Source organism: Mobula birostris, chromosome 27 (assembly GCF_030028105.1).
Source record: "Mobula birostris isolate sMobBir1 chromosome 27, sMobBir1.hap1, whole genome shotgun sequence".
Classification (NCBI taxonomy): Eukaryota; Metazoa; Chordata; class Chondrichthyes; order Myliobatiformes; family Myliobatidae; genus Mobula; species Mobula birostris.
In genome coordinates, this window is record NC_092396.1 from 22,598,563 (window position 1) to 22,624,928 (window position 26,366).

The 26,366-nt window shown below is 41.4% G+C and overlaps 1 protein-coding gene across 1 annotated transcript in view; it reads left to right on the forward strand.

Annotated features, from left to right (window-relative positions):
• Positions 1–16,634, forward strand: part of atad3 (ATPase family AAA domain containing 3) — a 74,100-nt gene extending 57,466 nt beyond the window's left edge. The window contains exons 14-16 of the mRNA XM_072245057.1: positions 3,279–3,446; positions 8,153–8,261; positions 14,247–16,634. Of these exons, the coding sequence (XP_072101158.1) occupies positions 3,279–3,446; positions 8,153–8,261; positions 14,247–14,411 (442 nt within the window). The 3' untranslated portion in view covers positions 14,412–16,634. The remainder of the gene's footprint in view (positions 1–3,278; positions 3,447–8,152; positions 8,262–14,246) is intronic.
• Positions 16,635–26,366: the final 9,732 nt, after the last annotated feature.

Sequence of the window (26,366 nt, forward strand, 5' to 3'; positions counted from 1 at the left end):
TCCACTGATGTTGTCTGACTTGCTGAGTTCATTCAGCACTTTGTGTTTGTGTGCTGCTCAAGACTTCCAGCATCTACAGAATCTCTAATGTTCTTAGCTTTATTCTGTTCTATGGTGTACGCTGTTTATGTGAACTCTGCGACAGCTGATAATTCCTTACTTTTGTAAGGCTTTCCAAGCCACTCATAAACTGCATGTGTTCGGTACTTACAGCTCACAGTAACTAGTTGTGTACAGGCAGCCATTTAGTGTTCATGTCTTAAATACCATTGATGGGCATTTTCTGTTGATTGTGAAACAACGTGCAGTTTCTTTTAAAAAACACTTATTAATGTTAAATGAAATTTCTCTGTTTACCAATATCACCATACATTTTGACTTCCTTTCTAAGAAGCTCTAGTTGTGTCAGCATCATTTACCTTTCTCCACTCACACCACCCTCTACCCCTTCTGTGTGGGCTTCATGTAGAAGTTGCTTTATCTATGAGACACTGGAGTGTGGTCTGTGCTTTTGGAATCAGCATCCCAGCAAGCAACGTTACTCACGGGGAGGAACAAAATTCCTCATAAAAGATGCTGTGCTAAGCAATTATTTTGTAATGATTATTCTGTGAAATTTTACAGTTGGATGCATTTTGTTATTAAGCTTTAAAGACCTCTTGCGTGCCGTATCACTCTGATTTTCCATCACTGAATATTATTCTTCATCTTGCCAATCAGCTGCAGCTATTAATAGCCACTTAACTGAAAAGATTCCTATTTAATAACATCTCAGAACAAAATGGCCCACTTGCCAGGAGTCCGTGCTATAATTCTTTCCATTGGTGCCAGTCTTCAGAGAAAATATTTCTATTATTGTTGTATTATTAGTACTATGCAAAAGTCCTAGGCTGTGGGAGAGGTGCAAGACAGGTGGCAGAGAAGGAGACCCAGGGTGGGGGTGGTGTGGGTGCAGACACACCCAGCCCTGAGACACCAGGCAAGATCATTTGATTCTAATCAGTTGGCTTATTGATCGTTACAGAATGTCTCTTTGGTGCTTCTCGCTCCCTCCCCTCTCTCTTCCCCCTTTCTCCAAGCATGATTTTCCCCTGACCCTTCCCACTCTCCGTCCACAATAGAGACCCATATCAGAATCAGGTTTGTCATCACTCATATATGTCAGGAATTTTTTTTTTTTGGCAGCAGTACAATGCAATACATAAGATTATTATAGTTTTGTGCAAAAGTCTTGGGCACCCTAGCTATATAATGTATATGTGCCTAAGGCTTCCGCACTGTACGTACCATCAAATCTCCCCCACTGTGAATGACAGACTAATACTTTACCAGCATTTTTATATCCCAAAGTGTGGACTCTAAACAAAACACAAATTTTGCAAAACATTATTTTTAATTCTATTGAGTATTTCAATAGGTACATTTAATGTCAGAGAAATGTATACGATATACATCCTGAAATTCTTTTTTTTTTTTTTGCAAACATCCACGAAAACAGAGGAGTGCCCCAAAGAATGAATGACAGTTAAACGTTAGCACCCCAGAGCCCCTCCCACGCACAAAAAAAGCATCAGCATCCTCCACCGAGCACTCAAGCGTGCAGCAAAGCATCAATAAAGACACAGACTTACAGTACCCCAGACTACTCATTCACCACAGGCTCTCTCTCTCCCTAATAAGGGAAAAAGTGGCATCCCCGTTTCACAGCGAGAGGGGAGAAATAACAAACAACTGCCTGATTTACGATGTTTCAGTCTGTTGCATCGTTTCCTGCCCCGAAAAGGTGTAGATCTATGGACACGCAACCCATGGCAGCTAACCAGCTGCTCCCGATGTTCCGTGTTCTCCTGCAACACCTCAGTCAGGGGCACCAGCCTAGAATCAGCCCGTCTCCAGAGCCACGAAAATCCGGAATCCTAAAGGTGCGCTACTTTTCTAGGCCGTGTTCATGGGATATCAAAAAGCATCCGGTTGTGAGACCCTGAGAGCGGGTCCCATTCCCGCAAAGAACTGAAGTCAGAGTGTAACTCCAGTTTAGGGTCTTCAAAGGAACCTTGAAAAGGGGATAAAAAGAGATATCAAAGATAGAAATAGAGCTGTTTCTGAAGATACAAGCAAAGGAGTCGCTGTTTAGCGCCATCTTAACTTCACTTTTTCCCTCCATTTAATACAGGCGTTATGTGAATTCTGCCTAACCCCCATTATACTTCATAAGCTGTCAGTGATAATGTAGTTTCTAAAAATGCTGAGAACTGGATTAATACTTAAATTCAGTTCATTGTGGACTACAACATATCTAAAATCCATGGCAATGATCTCATCCATTTTCAGTTTCCTGGTCCAGTCCTAACGCTGCTTGCAAAATTCCTGTCTGTAAATCTTCTGTGTTTCTTTAAAATATTAACAAAGTTCATTCTGTATATTTTCTCATGAGTGCTGCTGTGTGACTGCTTTGTTGTGTTTATTTTATTGTAACTCTGGTATAGAGAAGGGTCGGATGAAAGATGAATTTGCAGCCTCACCAGGGATAATTGTTTCGCTTCAAAATAAATGTGAAAAGCACAGTAAATGCTTTGAAACATTGCAATCAATTGCACAGTAGTGCACTAACCTACCTTTATGGATTTTTGTTTGAACAATATCTAATACCGTAAGACATAGGTGCAGAATTTGACCATTTCTGCACTGCCATTTGGCCCTGGCTGATTTATTTTCCCTCTCAACCCTGTTCTCCTGCTTTCACCCTGTCACTTTTGACGCCCTTACTAATCACGAGCCTGTCAACTTCCGGTCTAAATATAGCCAGTGACTTTGCCTCCACAGCTACCTGTGGCAAGAAATTCCCTAGATTCACCAGCATTTGGCTAAAAAAAAATTCTTCCTCATCTGTGTTCTAGAAGGACACTCTTCTATTCTGAGGCTGTGTCCTCTGGTCCTACCTAGACTCCCCTTCCATTGGGAACATCTCTCCCTCTGTAGGTCTTTCAGTCTTCAGCAGGGTTCATTGAGATTCCTCGTTATTCTTCTGGGCTGCAGTGAGCAGAGGCCCAGAACCATCACGTGCTTCTCATATGTTAACATTTTTATTCCTGGGATCATTCTCGTAAGCTTCCTCTGGGTCTTCGCTTGTGCCACCACATCTTTCCTTAGATATGGAGCCCATAACTCCAAATGTTGTCTGACCAATGGCTTTAAAGCCTGAGCATTACATCCTTGTTTTTATATTCTAGTCCTCTGGACTTTGTACCTATTAATATCTCATCTGCTTTTCCTAACAGGTTTATGCTGGTGTTGGCAAGCAATCAACCAGAGCAGTTTGACTGGGCGATCAATGATCGTATTGATGAAATTGTTAACTTCGGCCTACCAGGGTTGGAGGAGAGGGAGCGGCTGGTCCGGTTATACTTTGACAAATATGTCCTGAAACCTGCCACAGAAGGAAAACAGTACGTGCCCTAACTTGCTCAGGAAATTATGTTTGGAGGACCACAATGAGGACTTGCTGTGATGCTCCTATTTCTTTTTATTATGTTTGCTTTTCCGATTTCTCTTCCTGCTTCCCGGCCCCATTTTAGCCTACCTTCCTTGAGAGATAAGGTCTCAACGTGTGTTACTTGAATTTGTGTTGTGGTTACCAGAAACTGGAGGGCCTATGATTTAGTGCTCCAGACTGACTTGCCCTAAATATGAGCCGGTCTTTTGTAATAAGACCATAGATATAGGAGCAGAATTAGGCCATGTGGTCCATCGAGTCTGCTCCACCATTTCATCATGGCTGATCCAATTTTCCTGTCAGCCCCAATCTCCTTCCTTCCTCCCCATCCCCCATAATATCTCTTCACACCCTGACCAATCAAGAATCTAACAACCTCTGCCTTAAATATACATAAAGATGGCCTCCACAGCTGCCTGTGGCAGCAAATTCCAAAGATTCACCACCCTCTGGCTAATCTGTTGAACAGATAAAAGTTACGAGTAGAACTATTGAAATATCATTTCATTTACACAAGTAATTCCTTAATGTCCCTTTTCCCTATATTGTTCTCCTGAATTGTTCACTTATGGTGAAGGAAAGTGAAGGATCTGATCTTTCTATTGAAAGGTGTCAAGGAATCGAGCATCAGGGTGAAGTTCATAACTTTCGTTATACACTTGTTTGTTCGTTCCTACTGAAAGCTGAAATCCCATCACCAAAGCGCCAGTAACATCATGAAAGATGCTCCCCCTCCCCCCTCCCCACCCTGCTCATGGACTGTTTGTCCCACTCCCATCAGGGAGGAGGCTACGTGGCATTCACGCCAGGACCACCAGACTCAAAACAAAAACAGTTACTTCTCTCAAGCAGTAAGGCTGATCAACGCCTCCACCCACTCACTAACCCACCCCTTCACACCCCCCACCACCAGTACTTTATTGTTTCCTGTCAGGGTCACCTTGCGTACAGACATCCTGTGCCGAGTGTCACTTTATGGGCATTAAATCAATCTGTGTGCATAAGCTATTTTAGTACTATTATTATGATGTTCTTAATTTTTTTTGCGTTGTATCGGATCCTGAGTAACAATTATTTTGTTCTCCTTTACACTTGTATTCAGGAAATGACTGAATCCTGAAAATCCTGAATCCTGAATGAGCTTCCGTATAACTAAATTTTGAATTGTTCTATGAGTAGCCGACTATAACAATAGCAATTCTAATTTATAAATGCTTTTAAAGTAGCAAAAATATCTCCAGGTGCTTCAAAGGAGGAGTGCCTAACAAAATAATGATACCCAACCAAAACACAGACACTTTGACCAGTTGGTCAAAGGATTGAGTGAGACTGCAGGTTTTAATTGAGGAAGGGAATTTCAGAGTTTGGGCATTGGTGGGTAAATACGTGTCTGCCAGTGATAGAGCAAGTGCCCTCAGTTCTGTGAGTTAGTCACTTAACCCCTTCAGGACTATATTCTTCCAGTGGCTACTTTATTAGCTACACCTGTACACCTCATTAATGCAAATATCTAATCAGCCAACCATGTGGGAGCAACTCAATTCATAAAGGCATGCAGACATGATCAACAGATTCCTTTGTTGTTCAGAACATCAGAATGGGGAAGAAATGTGATCTAAGTGACTTTGACCATGGAATGCTTGTTGGTGCCAGATGGGGTGGTTTGAGTATCTCAGAAACTGCTGATCTCCTGAGATTTTCCACACACAACAGTCTCTATAGTTTAGAGAGAATGGTGCAAGAAACACAAGAAAGCACCTCGGGAGTGGCAGTTCTGTGGGCAAAAATGGCTTGTTAATGAGAGAGGTCAGAGGAGAATGGTCAGACTGGTTTGAGCTGACAGGAAGGTGACAGTGTCTCAAACAATCACACTTTACAACAGTGGTGTGCAGGAGGTACCTAACAAAGTAGCCACTGAGTGTCAGTATAAACTAGAATTAGTGAGGAAAGGAGATGGATATGAGATGGTGTGCAGTACTGTGCGAAAATCTTGGGTGCATATACTGTATCCAGCTAGGGTGCACAGTACTGTATTTGTCAAAGTGGAGCGGAGAGTTGGAAATCTGGTGGGAGCAAGGATGTCTTAGGCACCCTAGCTATATAAATGTGCCTAAGATGTTTGCACAGTACTGTAGGTGGGGGATAAAGACTGATGTGGGTGAAAAGAATGAGAATTTTAAAATCCACTGTTTTCCTTAATCAGTAGCCAGTGTAGCTGCAGGCATGGGTGGCCGTTGGAAGGATTTTGGTAAGGTACGATGTAGGCAGCTGGATTTTGAATGGCATAAGCTTTGTAGCAAGAGCAAACCTAATGATCAGCATGTGGATAATTTGTGACTTCTTAAGTGGGCAGTTAAGATCAGTTCATCTCTGTGTGTGAAATGCTCTTCCAGCATTTCATGGTTATAGCTGGTATAAAGAAACTCTACCCCATTATGAAAGCTGCAATCATAGTCTTTAAAACCACTCAACCCAGCCAAGACCTGCTTTGTGATTTAAGCACAATCTGTGCAGTGTACTGCGTTGTCAATTGTTTTGACTCTCGGATAAAACAAACAAAATCTGTCCATTCAGGTAGGTAGATGCTACAGCGAGAAGAGTTTGGTTTAGACAATAGGTACAGGAGTAGGCCATTCAGCCCTTCGAGCCAGCACCGCCATTCACTGTGATCATGGCTGATCATCCACAATCAGTATCCAGTTCCTGCCTTATCCCCATAACCTTTGGTTCCACTATCTTTAAGAGCTCTATCCATCTCTTTTTTGAAAGCATCCAGAGACTTGGTGTCCACAGCCTTCTGGGGCAGAGCATTCCATATATCCACCACTCTCTGGGTGAAAAAGTTTTTCCTCAACTCCGTTCTAAATGGCCTACCCCTAATTCTTAAACTGTGGCCTCTGGTTCTGGACTCACCCATCAGTGGGAACATGCTTCCTGCCTGCAGTGTGTCCAATCTCTTAATAATCTTATATGTTTCAATAAGATCCCCTCTCAGCCTTCTAAATTCCAGAGTATACAAGCCCAGTTGCTCTAATCTTTTGACATGACAGTCCCGCCATCCCAGGAATTAACCTTGTGAACCTACGCTGCACTCCCTCAATAGCAAGAATGTCCTTCCTCAAATTTGGAGACCAAAACTGCGCACAGTACTCTAGGTGAGGTCTCACCAGGGCCCCGTACAGCTGCAGAAGGACCTCTTTGCTCTTATACTCAATTCCCCTTGTTATGAAGGCCAGCATGCCATTAGCTTTTTTCACTGCCTGCTGTACTTGCTTTCAGTGACTGATGTACAAGAACACCTAGATCTCGTTGTGCTTCCCCTTTTGCTAATTTGACTCCATTTAGATAATAATCTGCCTTCCCGTTCTTACCACCAAAGTGGTAACCTCACATTTATCCACACTAAACTGCATCTGCCTACTCACCCAGCCTGTCCAAGTCACACTGCATTCTCATAACATCCTCCTCATATTTCACACTGCCTCCCAGCTTTGTGTCATCAGCAAATTTGCTAATGTTACCTTTAATTTCCTCATCTAAATCATTAATATATATTGTAAACAGCAGCGGTCCCAGCACTGAACCCCAACCCTGCGGTACCCCACTGGTCACCGCCTGCCATTCCGAAAGGGACCCATTAATCACTACTCTTTCTTTGTTTTCTGTCAGCCAGCCAATTTTCAATCCATGTCAGTACTCTGCCCCCAATACCATGTGCCCTAATTTTGCCCACTAATCTCCTATGTGGGACTTTATCAAAGGCTTTCTGAAAGTCCAGGTACACTACATCCACTGGCTCTCCCTTGTCCATTTTCATAGTTACATCCTCAAAAAATTCCAGAAGGTTAGTCAAGCACGATTTCCTCTTCGTAAATCCATGCTGACTCGGACCGATCCTGTTACTGCTATCCAGATGTGTTGTAATTTCATCTTTTATAATTGACTCCAGTTTAGTATTATGGCTACTATATAATCCTTAGCCATCATTCCTAATAACAAGTTATTCATTTTATTAACGTGCAAAAATTTGTTGAACCACCTTTGGGACGTCCTGGGTACGAGAAAGGTTCAGGCACTTGTTCTGCATAGGATATACCTCTATCATAAAACTGTTCCGATGTAAGAGCTGAATGCCATTTCTCAAAGCTCCCTGCCTCATTTTATGAGATTAATCCCCAGGCTTGAATGAGCAAGTGCTGAATGTTAAACAGCAAAAATGCACATGTCAGGTGAAAGTTAAACTTGAAGAAATTGGCTACATATAAATGGCCAATTGGCTATTGAAAGGCCTAGATAGAGTGAGCACGGACAGCATGTTTCCTATAGTGGGCGATTCTAGGACCAGAGGGCACAACCTCTGAGTAAAAAAGCATCCATTTAGAACAGAGATGAGGATTTTTTTTTAGCCTGAAGCTGGTGTATCTGTGGAACTCAGTGCCACAGACGACAGTAAGGCAAAGTCATTGGGTATATTTAGAGTGGAGGTTTACAGGTTCTAGATTAGTAAGGGTGTCAAACGCTACAGGGAGAAGACAGGAAAATTGGGGTTGAGAGGGATAATAAATCAGCCATGATCAGATGGTAGAGCAAACGTGATGGGCCAAATGTCCTAATTCTGTTATTCACAGCACCCAGTCACATTCTGACTCTACTTCACAGGCGCCTGAAAGTGGCCCAGTTTGACTATGGCAAGAAATGCTCCGAAATTGCGTTGCTTACTGAGGGGATGTCGGGTAGAGAGATCTCCAAGCTGGGAGTTGCCTGGCAGGTATGGCTTTTACTTAATTCTTGTCTTACTTGAATGCTCAATACATTAAGTACCCTTGAATATTTTTATAGAATACTTAGTTTGCCATTGTGCGATCAAGAAGAGTAAATAAAGTTCATGTGCTTAATAATTAGTCTCTCTGTCTCTCTATAACAGATTTTTTTTTCAGCATCAGGACATGGCTGTTTCTCCCCTGTCAATAGTTTCATTTAGTTCAATCTGAAAAATGCACAGTTACGTTTGCTCCCTGCAGTGTTAGTTCCTGACTACTCTCTGCCTTAACTAGTTGAATGTCGCACTGGATTCTTGCTCACGTGCCATTTTGGATTAATTCTTCCCACCTGTGCCTTATTATTAACACTATTTTATGTATATTTACTGCTGACATAGGTTAATGGAAAATTAATGGCTTGGATCTAAAAATACCAGTGCATTGGCATTAATGTATTTTGAAATAAGTGCCCACCAGTCTTAACAGAAGGAGGGCAGATTACAGAGCATATTGAGCTGAGACAGGAAACCTCTGTCAAAACTGCAATCTGTTCTCCCAAGTAATCCAAAATTATTGGCTCTTCAGATGAGCATGATTGAAGATCTCTAAATTGTTGGCAGATTTTGCTATCATCTTCTCGGGGAATGAAGATAGCAGAACTTTGAAGGCAACGCCTGACTGGAATAGTTTGTTTTATTTCATTATTAGAATTGGGTTTAATATTACTGACACATATCATGAAATTTGGTGATATGTGGCATTAAAAATACTGTAAATTACAATAATGAATGTGTTTTTAAAATGATTAAAATAAATAAGTAGTGCAAAAATATTGAGATATGTTCATGGATTGGTTCACTGTCCATTCAGAAATCTGATGGCAGAGGGAAAGAAGCTGTTCCTAAACCGTTGAATGTGTCTCTTCAGAAATCGGAGGTGCGAAGGGATTTGGGAGTCCTAGTGTAGGATTTCCTAAAGGTTAACTTGCAAGTTCAGTTGGTGGTAAGGAAGGCAAATGCAATGATAGCATTCATTTCCAGAATATGAAAGCAAGGATATAATGTTGAAGCTTTATAAGGCATTGGTCAGACCACTTCTGGAGTATTGTAAACGGTTTTGCACTCCATATCTAAAGAAAGATATGCTGGCAGCGGAAAGGGTCCAGAGAAGGTTTATGAGAATGATCCCAGGAGTAAAACATTCAAGATTGAAAATACATTTATTATCAAAGAATATATAAATTATACACCTTGAGATTTGTTTGCTTACAGGCAGACTCAAAGTAAGAACCCCAGATAACCCAGTTTTTAAAAAAAACAAAGATCCTAACCACTGTGCTGAGAAAGGGGGAAATGCCCCACACCCACACACCGTGCAGACAATGGGAGTAAACGACAGCCTTCTAAACCAGATTGAGTCCTTAGATCCGCTCCCCAGGGCAGCTGTTGTGGGCCCAAGCCTCGATCTCAGTTCATCATATTAGCGGGGCAAAAATGCCACAATACTCGCAGGGATGACGACCGTGGAGCAGTTCACAGCCTCGGTGCCACAGGGAGAGGAATGGGCATCGCAAGAGATCGAGCAAAATCAGCCCAACTCCTCAGCCCCAGTTAACCTATGAGGAGTGTTTGATAACTCTGGGCCTGTTCTTGCGGGAGCTTAGAAGAATGGGGTGGGGATCTCATTGAAACCTACTGAGTATTGGAAGGCCTGGATAGAGTGGTCATGCGGATGATGTTTCCAGTAGTGGGAGAGTCTAGGGCCAGAGGGTACAGCCTCAGAATAGAAGGACATCCCTTTAGATGGGGAGGAACTTCAGCCAGAAGGTGTTGAGTCTTTGAAGCTGAGGAGGTCAATTCATTGGGTATATCCAAAGTGGAGATTGATTAGTAAAGGAAATGTCATGGGGAGAAGGCAGGAGAATGGGGTTGAGGGGAAAATAAATCAGCCATTATCAAATGGTGGAGCAGACATGATCCAAATGGCCTAATTTTACTCCTATCCTTTAGAACCTTATTATGGTGTTTTTAATCTAAAAGGCAAGCATGTTCGAAGGAAAGTACTTTCATTTAATTAGTGAGATCCATAAAACACCAACACTAAATATTGGTTCACAGCCATAATCACTTTGCTTGTTGGCAGTGTTTGTGAGATAAATAACTGCTTAATTCGTTGGTGTAAGGCAGAATACTCAAAACTCCTTTTCACATATTACATTAAGATTTTTAATTGCTGTGATGGACAGGCAGAAATTCAATGTAATCCATGATAGAACTTGCACAGATAGTCTTCTGTGAATCACTTGTGGTTGCCTTCACTGAAGCAAACTGGTACTCGGCATTGAAACCCCTGTTTATTCGTTAGCCTGGCTAATGGTGCTGATTGCATTCTGAACCAGCATAACTGACCATTGTAAATGGGCTACCTGGTTGTTGTCTTTCTTCACAGGAGTGTAGGTGGAATCTCTTTTGACTCCCAAGGGCTAAAGAGGCAGTCCTGAACTGTAGTCAGGGTCACCTCATAACATTTCAGTCATGAACAGTCAAGCTAAGATTAGTTTATCTTAAGAGAGATTTATTGGGCTAAGAAATAAGGATACAGTTGAGTGATATTTTGCTTTTCACTATTCCAAACCTTCTAAACTGATTTTTTTTATTTGGTTCAGTACTTTGTTGGCAAGTCTGTGTTGGTCATAAATTAGAAGGTAATTATTGAAGTGATCAATCTTGGTGATTTTAATTATCTCGAAGTAGATTGGAGTAAGTGTATTGCTCACGTGAAGCTTTTTGAATTGCATTTTTCATTCCTGCTCTTCCAAGATATTAGTTTTAATTCCAGTGAAGAGAATGTTTAATTTCATTTGAGGGAAATGAATGGAGAGTAAGTGATGTGGTGGATCAAAAACATCCCATGTGCAACATAAGATGATCACAGTCGTTGCTGCTTCACGATGAGAATTACAAGCCTGCACAGCTACAGGTCTATATTCCTTACGTGGTTAAATATAGCATGCACAACATTTCAGCAGCGTTGTATGCCATTTTTCAAACAAGTCACTTGTTGAAAAGAACCAGTGACATGCATTTGTCATTTACTTGTCCATTTATTATCGAATTATTAGAGCTAGCTCTGCTGGGCATAGTTTGGTGCTTTCCAAAAATCAGCCTGTGCGGTTCATGGGTGCTACAGTAGCATAGCACCATGCTATTACAGGTCAGAGTTCAATCCCGTAAGGGATTTGTGTGAACTCCCATCAACGTGTGGGTTTCCCCAGGTGCTCTGATTTCTTCCCCCCCAGTCCAAAGACTTGCTGGCTAGTAGGTTCATTAGTCATTGCAAATTTTCCTGTGGCTAGGGAAGGGTTAAATAGGTGGGTTGGGGGCAGTGTGCTCATTGGGCCGAAAGGATTTCTAAATAAGTAAATTAAATAGATGTGCTATACACTGTTTATTGGTTGGATTGCAAGCTCAAGTCTACAAGCATTCATGCTGAAAGCATTGTACCTAAACCCAGTGAATCTTATCCTGGCATCAATACCAGGATCAATACCACTGATAGTCATTACTGCAGCTCCTTAATGTCCTGTCATTTAACTAAATCTGAAGAGTCTTTTGGTGAGCATCTGTCTTGTCCCTGCCAGTAGTGGGAAACAATTGAACCAGAAACATACAAAGACAGCAGTTTTGATCGTGGATACTATGACCTCCTTCACTCAGGGCTGCTCTGCTTTTCTTTCAAAATTTGAGCCATTTTGTCAATACTTTTGTGGCAGAAGGGAAATAAAAGAAAGAATGACTATAATTCCCTATACGTGATTTCTTTTTATTGTTTTTAAAATGTTGGATATGAATGCATACAGACGTTTGAGCTAGATCTCTGAGGAATAAATCAGTGAGAATTTAGAGGTAGTGTTGTATAAATGACCATCATTACTATGAAATCCAACTCAGTATTTCATCAGAATTGAAATGGCTGCATTCAGTTTTAAATGCATGTATTGATGCACTGTGTGGAGTTGTAATTAAAGCAATAAATCTTGTAGCATTTAGAGTTGTTTTCATTGAACTGATCTTCTACTTAGCTTTCATTTCTGCTCTAACTGAAGTGCGTGTGTGTATATCTCTCAGCCCTGAATGATACTGGGCCATGCTGTGTCCCTTCTAAAGTTTAAAGTTTCATACTATATTCATAACTCTATTGCTTTCACCTGGAAACTACCTCGGGGTCCCAAGCTAGACATCTGTTTGCTTTTCTGCACCTCTTTAGGTGAACCCCCTACTCCCAAAATTTTGGAGAACTGTTGGTCAAGCATGAATAAAGAGCACAAAAGCACTGGCCTTAATTTTTTTAAAAAACTTTAATAATAGAGAAACTACTGTGGCAGAGGGTGTTTTAAATCTCCAAACCTTGATAGCTTGCGTCATTGAAGAAGGCACCAGTGAAGGTAATGGCACGTCGGAAGATAACAGAGATCCTAAAACCACTCCCACAGACTGGGAAGGAGCAAATGTAACCCCAGACTTCAAGAAGAAAGAGAAAAATTGGGATCTATAGGCCAGATAGCCTAACATTAATATTACAGGAATAGACCCATTTGATTAAAAACCCCTGCAATTTATTACAGGAGACTTAGAAAATAATAAGAATGGGTGAAGTTGAGGTGTATTTCTGTTGAGAATTCATATTTGACAAATCTCTGAGGTTGTGACAGTAAAATGAGAGGTGATCTCACTGAAGTGTGCAAAGTTCTGATAGTTTATAAACTATATGTAACTATGTAAGTGTTATAAAACTTAAGAGGTAGGAACAGAAGTAGACCATTTGTCCTGTTGAGTGTTCACTGTCATTTATCAGGATTATTGCTGATCATCTACCTCCATGTAATTTTTCTGTATGATCCCTGTGTCCCTCTTTTCCCATAGTATCAGTCTCTACGTTGAACCTAATGCACAGTCTGGGACTGTGAATTCATTCTTCGTTATCTTGTCTTACAAGTGCTCTGTGATGCTATGTAAACTCGAGATTATATTCAAAATTGTATTCCAGTTTCTTCAGAGGTCATTAGAACTTAAGAAACAGGGTAAACATTAATTTTCCCTGGCTGAGGACTGCCTGTCAGGGTCACAATCACAAGGTAAAGAGCAAGCTGAGAAGAAATTCCCCAAAGGATCCTGAACTTTTTAAGAGTTCTCTTCCCAAAAGACTGTGGGGACTCAGCCTTGCCCGCTAGGCATGTCCTATTGTTCTGTTTTATTTCCCACTCGGGATCAATAAAGTATTTGTTATTGTTGTTGTTATTATTCAATTAAGCTTCTTTGTCTGAACTGTCACATTCAAACTGCTCCCCCATAAACCCATTTGACTAAAATCCCTACAATTTATCCCATGGTAATTCTGGTCTCGCTATAGCACAGATATTTCCTTCGTGCTGTGTACCCAGAACTTTTTCTGCAACTATCTTTTTTATTTAATCTCTTTCCCAGTTTTAATAGTGAGTCTTCAAGCTGAAACATTAATTCTTGTCTTTCTTTGCATTAAGTGCTGCCTAACTTGCTAAAGTGTTTCCAACATTTTCTGTTTTTATTTTAGGTTTCCAACTTCTGCATTTATTTTCTCTTTGGCTGGGATCTTTTAACTGTGATGCCTTCTGGTCTGTTTGTTTGAAACCAGCTGCTTCTGGGTTTTTGCTTTCACTCCAGTAACTCCCTAGCCACTTACTGCCTTCACTCAATTCTTTTCTAATTCATTTGTTTTATTAAAGGAAATGTAATGGATTGAACAGATTTGGAAATGAATACATTCTTAAATTGACTAAAAATAAAGGCTTCCTTTAAGTAAACCCACTTCTAAAATTTGTCATTTCTTTGAGCGGCGCTGTCTATGAAAAACAAAAATGGTACTAGACAGATTTTAGGGGGAAATTTCTCTGTTAATTTTATTGGACCCATTTTTGGTGCATCGTTAGTGACAGATGCTCTTGTCTTATTTTACAGGCTGCGGCGTATGCCTCTGAGGATGGTGTCCTGACTGAAGCAATGATTGATTCCAGGTTGACCGATGCAATTGGCCAACACAAGCAGAAGATGGAGTGGTTGAAGAACGAGGGCGGAGAGAAATCCCAAGGCATGCAGCACCCACCGGAGGGTACACCAGTATGAGTGTTTAGTGCAGGGTCTGCACCAGGAATCCCTGAATTCAACTGCTGAGCACCAACGCAAAACCTGCATCAGTTTACACTGTCCAGTCTCGAAGGTTATTCACCCCTGACTGCCCGGTGCTTTAGCGGCATTGCATGGAGCTCAGACCCAGAGCGGCAGTCAGTTCCTGACCTGTTCAGCCTGCACTGTGCAGACGTTTTCAGCTGCTTGTCTGGGAACCTGAGGACATGGCATGTTAGAGAGGAAAACGGTGATGCTGTGTGTTGATCTGTTACAGCAGCGTTCCATGTCATACAGCTCCTCACGGCTGCTATTCGCAGTGGACTCTGGGCTGGGACGAGATTGGGATGGTGAATTCTGCCACTGGAAGATGTTTTGCATTGATGTGAGTTCTATTCCCGGGTTCCTTCTTTCAAGATGTTGATCTCCCTAATTTTCAATTAGAATCATCGTGCTCAAGACCGAATTCCTTTGACTGCCTACCTCAGATGCATTTCGAGAAATAAGCATTTTCAGTAACTTTCCAGTAAAAGTTCACACCGATCATGGGGATTCACATTGTACAACAGTGCATTAGTGGTAAGATTGGGAAATCTTTGGTTTAGTTGAGTTTTACTCTGAGGAGGAGAAATTAAACCTACTATAAAACAGTTATTGGACTTTGTAAGTAAACCAGGACTGATGACTTCTTCCAAGCAGATTCTAACTTATCAATGTAATGCCATATAGAGCCATGTTGACTGACACAACCCACTGGAATAAAGTGAGGCTGCTGGCCAGATCCTTTTTGTCTCGCACTCACGTTTATCCCTCTAGTAATTCCTACTGATGACTTTATAAGGTCGGACTACCAGCTTCTGTATTTAATCCTTTCCATTAGCTTCTAAATATGAACATTTAAAAAAAGTTAGATTATTTTAATCTATTAAATTTGTTTAAATTAAACACTTAATTTATCCCTTTTCAGTTTGGAATAATTTTGAAGTCATTTTTTTTTTGCTGGTGGTGGATTATTTGCAGGCAAACTGTTTTGTTCTAGAAATAGAAAATATTACTCTTAACTCAGAGGATTAAAATGCTGTCATATACTGCAGTTCTATGCCAACTTGGCCACTGTCTACATTGGACCAAAGCCAATGTTTAATTAAAATGTTAACTTAGAACTATCCAAAAACAGTGAAAATTCCTCCTCTCCCCCCCCCCCCACCATTCCTTCCCTTTTCCTTCAATCCTGCACCCTCTGAAGTTGCCAACCTTAATAATTAACACTGGGATCTATTGGTCTGTAGTGAGAATATATTTTAATGTGAAACTGGTATGAAGTTAAATGAAAAAAGCAAAAAATCATGCACTGTATTTCAGAGCAGAGAAACAGTTGGCCGTCTGTCTTCCTTGCTGATGGTGAAAGATTTGAGCCAGCTGTTGATCTGCAACCTAGAGGACCTCCAAAGGTTTCTGCCCAGAACAAAGAACTGAGGGAAGAAATGCCTTATTATGTGTTCAGCACATCCCATGCAATAGGTATTAATAAAACAAAAGGATTTGTTTCTAAAAGGCCGTAATGAGCTTCCTCCTGGTGCACTGATGCCTATGGATCTTGCACAGGGTTCAGTCCCATTGAGTGTGGGAAGGGTTGGTTATGAATTCAGCTCTGAAAACACTAAGGCGACAGTTTGTGGTTTCCTAAATCCAGCAGATTCATCCTGTTTAAACCGATGCCTACATATGGTCATTTGTTGATGTTGAGCTGAGTGAAAGTCTAGCTTTGGATTTGGCACGCTCATCCTGTAAAATGTGGTTATGTGCCTCAGTTTTAAAGCTTGGCTTCCAAAGAGAGAAGTGTCCATGTGATCTGTGAAGTGATCAAAGTAATACTTAGTGACCCCAATGTCCTTGGATTGTTCTGTCCCTCACAGTGGTGCTGAACTGCCACTAAGAACTCTAAACTCTGAGGAAAATGAAAGTGCAGTGGTACTACTGAATCATGTTTGGGCAAGAGAGTAGTGAGGTTTCTGGTCTGTTGCGTATATTCTAAATGTTCTGTTAATCGTCGAAGTAATCCTGGTAATCTTACAATGGGAAACCCTGTATTTCCTTTTATAAGTTGGAACTGATTCAGTCTTTGTTTTTTTAAACATCATCACTATATTCCAACATGGAATGATTTCAGTTTGATAAATCCTTTTTTATTGGATTAAACATGTAAATCATCTTAATAAATTGAGATTACAATATGTTAGAATGAGAAATTGAGAGAGGTTATTTTGTAAAAAAAACAACAATTTGGTTATTGTTGAAAAGGAAATTGTTATCGTACAGATGGTCACTGTTAAATATGGAACTGGTTACTGAACACATTTCATCTGGACGGGTTGGTGCAAAGGTGAATTTCCCACAGGTAGGATACAAGGAAGATCCTACTGCCGATGAGGTGAATTTTCCCTTGGAAGACAATTTCTTGGCTCCACACCAAATTAGTGCAGAGGGCCACTGAGACCTTTCTGGAGGTTTCCACCAGTAATTACCAAATGGGGCTTTCCATCAAGTGCTGTGGAAATCATCCGACAATAAAACTTGGTGCTGTTGTAATCTGTTTTACTGACTTCTGCCACGCAGAGGCTAAATGTCAGCTCTCATACTGTCCCCCTCTCTGGGCCATGACTGAACATCTAACATCAGGGTATTCTTCAAGGCAGTGGCATCCCACATTTTGTCAAGAGATCTTCCCTCTACAGCATCTAGTCTTTTGATACCCACAGCTTTGCGCAAATTACTTTCACCCAAGATTCCCGAATGGGACTGTCTAGCCAGGCCCATTGTTTTGGAACCTGCCATGTTGGCCTGTATTTATATTAGCTCTTTATTTTACTTTGTTTTGTATAATCTGTCTTGGGCATGTCCCACAGCCTTAGCGTTAAACAATACATTGGACAGAAGCTTAATTTAGTTGTAACCATCTCTTAACTGCCACATTAGGTCATCCAGTTATATCCTTTTGGAGACGTTCAACCCCACCTCTATCTTCTTTGTTCCTGAAATTAACTTTTCTTTTACCCTGTTATGTTCAAAGGTCCTAGACCGGCAATGTACAATTCCAAGAAAAAGTTTGTGATTCCTTCGCAGTTTCCTGGTTTTCTGCATTAATTACTCATTAAATGTGGTCTGATCTTCATCTAAGTCACAATAGACAAACACAATCTGCCTAAACTGACAACATACAAACAATTGTACTTTTCATGTCATTATTGAACACATTGTTTAATCATTCACAGTGTAGGCTGGAAAAAGTATGTGAACATTTGTATTTATTAACTGGCAGAACCTCCTTTAGCAGCAATAACTTCCACCAAATGTTTCCTGTAGCTGTTGATCAGGATTGCACAACGGTAAGGAGGAATTTTAGACTGTTTCCCTGTACAAACTGTTTCAGTTCAAAGAGGATCTAGTCTTTTCCCAATGTATATGATGAATAAACTCTTCTTAGGCTTCAGGCTGTGTACAGGTATTGATTATAAGGGGCGTTTCAATGATAAACTCTTCCATCTTCTAGAAGCATCCGAAGCATCTGTTATAATCAATACCTGTACAGGGCTTCACGAGGAAATCTGCAGATGCTGGAAATTCAAGCAACACACATAAAAAATGCTGGTGAACACAGCAGGCTTGAAGCCCGAGAAGAGCTTATTCATTTGTTTCAGTTCATCAATATTTCCGGGATACCTTGCATGCCACAGCATCTCAATTGGATTAAGGTCTGGACTCTGACTTGGCCATTCCAAAACACAAATTTTCTTCTTTTTAAACTATTCTGTTGTTGATTTACTCTTGTGTTTTGGATCATTGTTTTATTGCAACCTCCATTAAGCTTCAGCTGACAGACCATTACCATGGAATTCTCCTGTAAAATGTTGTGATACAATTTTGAATTCATTGTTCCCTTAATGATGCAAGCTGTCTGGTCCCAGAGGCAGCGAAGCAGCCTCAAACTATGATGCTCCTTCTACCGCACTTAACAGTTGGGATGAGGTTTTGGTGTTGGTGTGCTGTATCTGTTCTCCTCCAAACATTGTGTGCATTTCTACCGAAAAGTTCACCTTTTGTCTCATCTGTCCACGGAACATTATTCCAGAAATATTGTGGAACATCCAGGTGGTTTTTTGCAAACTTGAGACGTGCAGCAATGGTTTTTTTTGGAGGGCAGTGGTTTCCCCCATGGTGTCCTTCCACAAACATCATTCGTGTTCGGTGTTTTTATAGTGCACACATGAACAGAGACTTTAACAAGTTCTAGAATTTTCTGAAGGTATTTTGCTGTCACCCTTGGGTTCTTTTTCACCTCCTGTAGCATTGCACGCTGTGCTGTTGGTGTGATCTTTGCAGGATGCTCACTCCTAAGGAGAGTAGCAGCAATACTGAATTTCCTCCATTGTACACAACTTCTCTTACTGTGCACTGATGAACACTCAGGTCTTTAGAAATGCTTTTGTAGCCTTTTCCAGCTTCATGCATCTCTACAATTCTTCTTCTAATGTCCTCTGAAAGTTGTTTTGATCAAGGCGCAGTGCACATTAACAGATCTTTCATGAGGAAAAACAGGCTCTGTCAATAACCTGACTTTGTGTATTTTTTTATATAGGGCAGGGGCGCAAACTTTTTCTTGCAACAATAGATAGTTTCTGTTTTTACAGATACTACCTGACCTCCTGAGTATTTCAAGCTTTTTAAAGGATTCTATATTTAGAAGAAAACAAAAACTGGTTAAGGTAGTTCTTTACTCTGTGTTGATGAGTTTGTTATTGAAGCTGCAGTTTGAATTGATTGTTATGTAATCAGCTATTCAAGCACAGTGGCACCTTCTGATGTAATAGGCAATATTCATCAGTCCAACCAAGATAACCAAAAAAGATTATTTTATCAATATTATGTGGCATCCTGCTGAGTACAAGTTGCCTGCTGCACTTCCTGTGTTTTAACTTCAGAAGTAATTCGGTGTTATCGGGTTAACAAAATACACGATACAAATATAAAGCTCATAGGACTGGGCCCATTGATAACAAGTATTGCTGCATTCTGTTCACCTCTGTAAACGTAGAGTATATACATAGAACATAGAAAAGTACAGCACAGTACAGGCCCTTCGGCCCACAATGTTGTGCCGACCCTCAAACCCTGCCTCCCATGTAAGCCCCCAACTTAAATTCCTCCATATACCTGTCTAGTAGTCTCTTAAACTTCACTAGTGTATCTGCCTCCACCACTGACTCAGGCAGTGCATTCCACGCACCAACCACTCTCTGAGTAAAAAACCTCCCTCTAATATCCCCCTCGAACTTCCCACCCCTTACCTTAAAGCCATGTCCTCCTGTATTGAGCAGTGGTGCCCTGGGGAAGAGGCGCTGGCTATCCACTCTATCTATTCCTTTTATTATCTTGTACACCTCTATCATGTCTCCTCTCATCCTCCTCCTCTCCAAAGAGTAAAGTCCTAGCTCCCTTAATCTCTGATCATAATGCATACTCTCTAAACTAGGCAGCATCCTGGTAAATCTCCTCTGTACCCTTTCCAATGCTTCCACATCCTTCCTATAGTGAGGCGACCAGAACTGGACACAGTACTCCAAGTGTGGCCGAAACAGAGTTTTATAGAGCTGCATCATTACTTCGCGACTCTTAAACTCTATCCCTCGACTTATGAAAGCTAACACCCCATAAGCTTTCTTAACCACCCTATCCACCTGTGAGGCAACTTTCAGGGATCTATGGACATGTACCCCCAGATCCCTCTGCTCCTCCACACTACCAAGTATCCTGCCATTTACTTTGTACTCTGCCTTGGAGTTTGTCCTTCCAAAGTGTACCTCTGCAATTTTCGACAATCCTCTACACTATCCACACCACCACCAACCGTTGTATCGTCTGCAAACTTGCCAACCCACCCTTCTACCCCCACATCCAGGTCGTTAATAAAAATCACGAAAACGTAGAGGCCCCAGAACAGATCCTTGTTGGACACCACTAGTCACAATCCCCCAATCTTAATGTACTCCCTCCACCACCACCCTCTGCCTTCTGCAGGCAAGCCAATTCTGAATCCACCTGGCCAAACTTCCCTGGATCCCATGCCTTCTAACTTTCTGAATAAACTTACCGTGTGGAACCTTGTCAAATGCCTTACTAAAATCTATATAGATCACATCCACTGCACTACCCTCATCTATATGCCTGGTCACCTCCTCAAAGAACTCTTATGAGGCTTGTTAGACACGATCTGCCCTTCACAAAGCTATGCTGACTGTCCCTGATCAGACCATGATTCTCTAAATGCCCATAAATCCTATCTCTAAGAACCTTTTCCAACAGCTTTCCCACCCCAAATGTAAGGCTCACTGGTCTATAACTACCCAGACTATCCCTACTACCTTTTTTTGAACAAGGGGACAACATTCGCCTCCCTCCAATCCTTCGGTACCATTCCTGTGGACAACGAGGACATAAAGATCCTAGCCAGAGGCTCAGCAATCTCTTCCCTCGCCTCGTGGAGCAGCCTGGGGAATATTCCCTCAGGCCCGGGGGATTTATCTGTCCTACTGTATTTTAACAACTCCAACACCACCTCTCCCTTAATATCAACATGCTCCAGAGCATCAACCGCACTCATATTGTCCTCACCATCAAGTTCCCTCTCACTGGTGAATACCAAAGAGAAGTATTCATTGAGGACCTCTCTCACTTCCGCAGCCTCCAGGCACACCTTCCCACCTTTATCTCTAATCGGTCCTACCTTCACTCCTGTCATCCTTTTGTTCTTCACATAATTGAAGAATTCCTTGGGGTTTTCCTTTACCCTATTCGCCAAGGCCTTCTCATGCCCCCTTCTTGCTCTTCTCAGCCCCTTCTTAAGCTCCTTTCTTGCTTCCCTATATTCCTCAGTAGACCCATCTGATCCTTGCTTCCTAAACCTCATGTATGCTGCCTTCTTCCACCTGACTAGATTTTCCACCTCACTTGTCACCCATGGTTCCTTTACCCTACCATTCTTTATCTTCCTCACCGGGACAAATTTATCCCTTACATCCCGCAAGAGATCTCCAAACATCGACCATATGTCCATAGTACATTTCCCTGCGAAAACATCATCCCAATTCACACCCGCAAGTACTAGCCTTACAGCCTCATAATTTGCCCTTCCCCAATTAAAAATTTTCCTGCCCTCTCTGATTCTATCCTTTTCCATGATAATGCTAAAGGCCAGGGAGCAGTGGTCACTGTCCCCCAGATGCTCACCCACTGAGAGATCTGTGACCTGACCCAGTTCATTACCTAGTACTAGATCTATTATGGCATTCCCCCTGGTCGGCCTGTCCACATACTGTGATAAGAATCCGTCCTGGACACACTTGAACTCTGCCCCCATCTAAACCCTTGGAACTAATCAGGTGCTAATCAATATTAGGGAAGTTAAAGTCACCCATGATAACAACCCTGTTATCTTTGCACCTTTCCAATCTGCCTCCCAATCTGCTCCTCTGCTACCAGGGGGCCTATAGAATACCCCCAATGGAGTAACTGCTCCCTTCCTGTTCCTGACTTCCACCCATATTGACTCAAAAGAGAATCCTGCTATATTACCCACTCTTTCTGTAGCTGTAATAGTATCCCTGACCAGTAATGCCACCCCTCCTCCCCTTTTTCCGCCCTCTCTATCCCTTTTAAAGCACTGAAATCCAGGAATATTGAGAATCTATTCCTCCCCTGGTGCCAGCCAAGTCTCTGTAATGGCCACTACATCATAATTCCATGTATGTATCCAAGCTCTCAGTTCATCACCTTTGTTTCTGATGCTTTGTGCATTGAGGTACACACATTTCAGCCCTTCTACCTTACTGTCTTTACACTGTTTATTCTGCTTCTCTTTCCTCAAAGCCTCTCTATATGTTAGATCTGGCTTTACTCCATGCACTTCTTTCACTGCTCTATCGCTCTGGGTCCCAACCCCCTCGCAAATTAGTTTAAACCTTCCTGAACCATACTAGCAAACCTACCTGCAAGGATATTGCTCCCCGTCGAGTTCAGGTGCAATCCATCCAATCTGTACAAGTCCCACCTTCCCCAAAAGAGATCCCAATGATCCAAAAATTTAAAACCCTGCTCCCTGCACCAACTCCTCAGCCACGCATTCAACTGCCATCTCCTCCAATTCTTACCATCACTGTCACGTAGCACTGGCAGCAATCCTGAGAACGCCACTCTTGAGGTCCCGTTCTTCAGCCTTCTGCCTAGTTCCCGAAACTCACACTTCAGGACCTCATCCCTCTTCCTGCCTATGTTGTTGGTCCCAACATGTATCACGACTTCTGGTGTCTGACAGTAACCTGTGAAACTTCATCCAATCTATTACATTCTTGCAATTATGAAAGCATGGAGCAATCTTGCAAAATAACTGTCCCAGTAGAAATGACTGAAACCAGGAAAAAGATGCCTATCCAAATATTAGTGTCATGCCTTGGTGGGAGAGCAACTTTGGGGGGGGGGGGGGGGAGTCCAATCTTTACTAATAGCTTGAACTCCTAGAAAATGACAATTAGCATATTGACATCGGATCAACTCAGAGGATATAGAAAATCATTTTTGTTGAAAGTACAGATAAAAGTTGAAATCCAATGCAGGACCAGGCCACTTCCAAATTGATTGAAACACCAGCTAAGTTCAAAATTAACCTTGTGTATAAATGGTGAATTAACTGATACCAAGTGCAGTGATTCAGTTCCAACAGTGGCAGAAATAAAAGAGAAAGATCTGAACTCAGCTTAAAAATGCAACTAACACTGGGGGAACAGAGTGAGGAAGTTGTAAGATGAAGGATCATCCACTGGGGCAAAAGGCAGCTGGTGAAGACTTGCTGGAAAGCATCTGGTAATGGATCCAGGAGCTAAGGTCATTTGGCCTCTAGTACCTCTCCCACAAGTCACGAGAAACATTTTACCTTGGCAACACTTTCCTTGACAAGCCCTTAGCTCTTGATTTCCTTCATATCCAAACTACCTCTCTTGAACATATGCTGACCGAGCCTTCAGTACTTGCTTGTGTGGAGAATTCCAAGGATTTGAGGTGTGGACTCGACAAAGGTCTATATAAGAATGCTTTTTTTGCAAAAGTATTTGAGATAAAGAGCAAAGGCCAACATTGGCCCTCCTATAATCTAAGTTATAGTGGGATATTATTTATTTAGCAATACAGTGCAGAGTAAGATCTTCGAGCCATGCTGCCCTAACAACTCCCAACAAACCCAATTAACCCTGACCTAATGTAGGACAATTTACAATGACCAATTAATCTACATGGTCTGACTTTGGACTGTGCAAGGAAACCAGAGAAAACCCACACATTTTACAGGGAGGATGGATGGATACTCTGCACAGAATGATATTGGAATTGAACTCTAGAATGCCCTGAACTTTAATAATATTGCACTAACTGCTACGCTACCAGGGCTTTCAGGGAAGGAAACTGATTTTTGAACATCGCTCAAAATATACTCTTCTATTTTTGTAAAATGTATATGTTCAGGTAGTGAAGATCTTAAGCCCTCCTGAGGGGGAACAAGCAGGCCCCAATGTGAGCGGACTGGAGAGTAAAACTCTGGACGAAACGACGAGAAGGATGTTGCTGAAACCTGGTCCAAAAAGTGAACAGTAAACTGTCGATTTCCAGGCCATCCCTGGGTAACAAAGGGATTCTGTTCTTACCAAGATCCATGGTCAATTTTGTCCATAAGTTAGAAAGTACACAAATATTACTTGATATGTTAACTATTCCTAAACAGGACTGTAGTGAGTGGCAGCAAAAGCACGGAATAATAATAAGAAAGAACAACTGCTAAAAAGAGAATGGAGAGAGAAAACTAGTTCTGCCATTTGTTGCAATGAACATGTACGTTAGACTTTTGAATTTAATGTTATTACAGAAGCTTGTTCATACAAAGGGATATCCACAAGTCAGGCATTTATAAGCCAGACAAGCCTGTATTATAATGTTAACTGCTGTTTCACAGGTAAAGTTGTGCTCAAAGTCAACGTCATCGAAATGGAGTTTATTGTCTGGATACGTATGCACAGGTGTAATGAAACCTTACTTGCTGTATTGTTACAGGTACATAGCATCCGCAAGAAAAATATTTAAGGAATTAGACTGTTGGCATCACCAGTTAAAATGTGTGAATAAAAAATAATATTGTAGTGTAGGTAAAAAAGGAAGCACAAAGGCAAATATCGACTTTATACCATAGAGAATGATGAAAATTACTTGAGTGTTGCAATGCCTCTGATAATATACACTCAGTGGCCACTTTATTAGGTAGACCTGTACTTCTGCTCGTTAATGCAAATATCTAATCAGCCAATCAAATGGCAGCAACTCAGTGCGTAAAATCATACAGACATGGTCAAGAGATTCAGTTGTTGTTCAGATCAAACATCAGACTGGGAAAGAAATGTGATCTAAGTGACTTTGACTGTGGAATGATTGTTGGCGCCAGACTGGGTGGTTTGAGTATCTCAGAAACTGATGGTCTCCTGGGATTTTCATGCACAACAGTCTCTAGAGTTTACAGAGAATGGTGCAGTGAAAACCATCCAGTGGTTTTGTTGCACCATTCTGTGGGTGAAAATTGCTTGTAATGATGTGTCAGAGGAGAATGGCCAGACTGGTCTAAACTGACAGGAAGGTGACAATAACACAAACGCGCATTATAACAGTGGTGTGCAGAAGAGCGTTTCTGAATATACAGCATGTTAAACGTTGAAGTGGACAGGCCACACCGGGTTCCACTCCTGTACATAATAAAGTGGCCACTGAGTGTGTATTTATTTTTTAAATGCCTTTAACAGATTTTTTTAAAACAGCATGCTTTTCAGAAGTTTAATTAGGTGACATCAATTAAAAACAGCTTTTTAAAGATTCCAACATTGTTCCCATTTAGAATGGTTGCTTGGATTGCCCTGGAATTAATGATCATTAACCTCAATTCAGTTAAATAAGACATTTTAAGTGGTCTGAAAATAAGACAAATACAGTCCTGGCAGTCTGAAATAGCAAAAGAAAATGCTGGGGATACTCAGCAGGGCAGGGAGTACCTGTGGGGTAAGAATTAGAGCTGACATTTCAGGTCAAAGACTTTTTTAATGTTCTGTTCAGCATCAGTTGTTCCCAAGATCATTGTGTGTTAATGACCTGTGTGTTTTCTTCAAATAAGTATCTCTGTTCAGGAAAAAAGAACAACATAATAGACAATAACCCAGGCAGTGAAAATTTATTGGAAAGAAAACTAGAGATAAAGGAAAAATGAATACAGGACGCTATAAATACACAGCAGATCAAGTATTAACTGTGGAGATGGACAGTCAACATTTTAGGTTGTTGGCTTTTTGTCAGAACTAGGCAAAGTAAGAAAACTTGTGTTTCAGGTTGCAAAGAATAGGAAGGGGCAAAAGGGAGTGTTTGTTGTGGGGTGGAGTCCAAGAGAAACCGAATGACACGGTGGTGTTGGTACCGCTGTGAGAAGACGAAGGTGATATGATGTTGATGACAGATGTTACTGCTCATTATTATTATGTGTACTAAGTTACAGGGAAAAGCTGATCTTGTATACTGTTCATACATAGTGCATTGATCTAGAACAGGGGTTCCCAACCTTTTTTTATGCCTTGGACCAATGCTACTGGGCAAGGAGTTCATGGATCCCGATCCAGAATAAGGTTAAACAATAACAAGGCAGGAAAAAAGTGTAAAAGCTACCAAAACGGTGCAGTACATGTAAACAAAGAAGTGCAAGACCATAGTGAGGTGGAGCGTGAGGCCAACAATCCGCCTTGTTGTACCAGAGGTTCATTCAAGAGTCTGATAGCGGTGGGGTAGAAGCTGTCCTTCAGGCTGGAAGTAGGTTTTTGTACCTCTGCC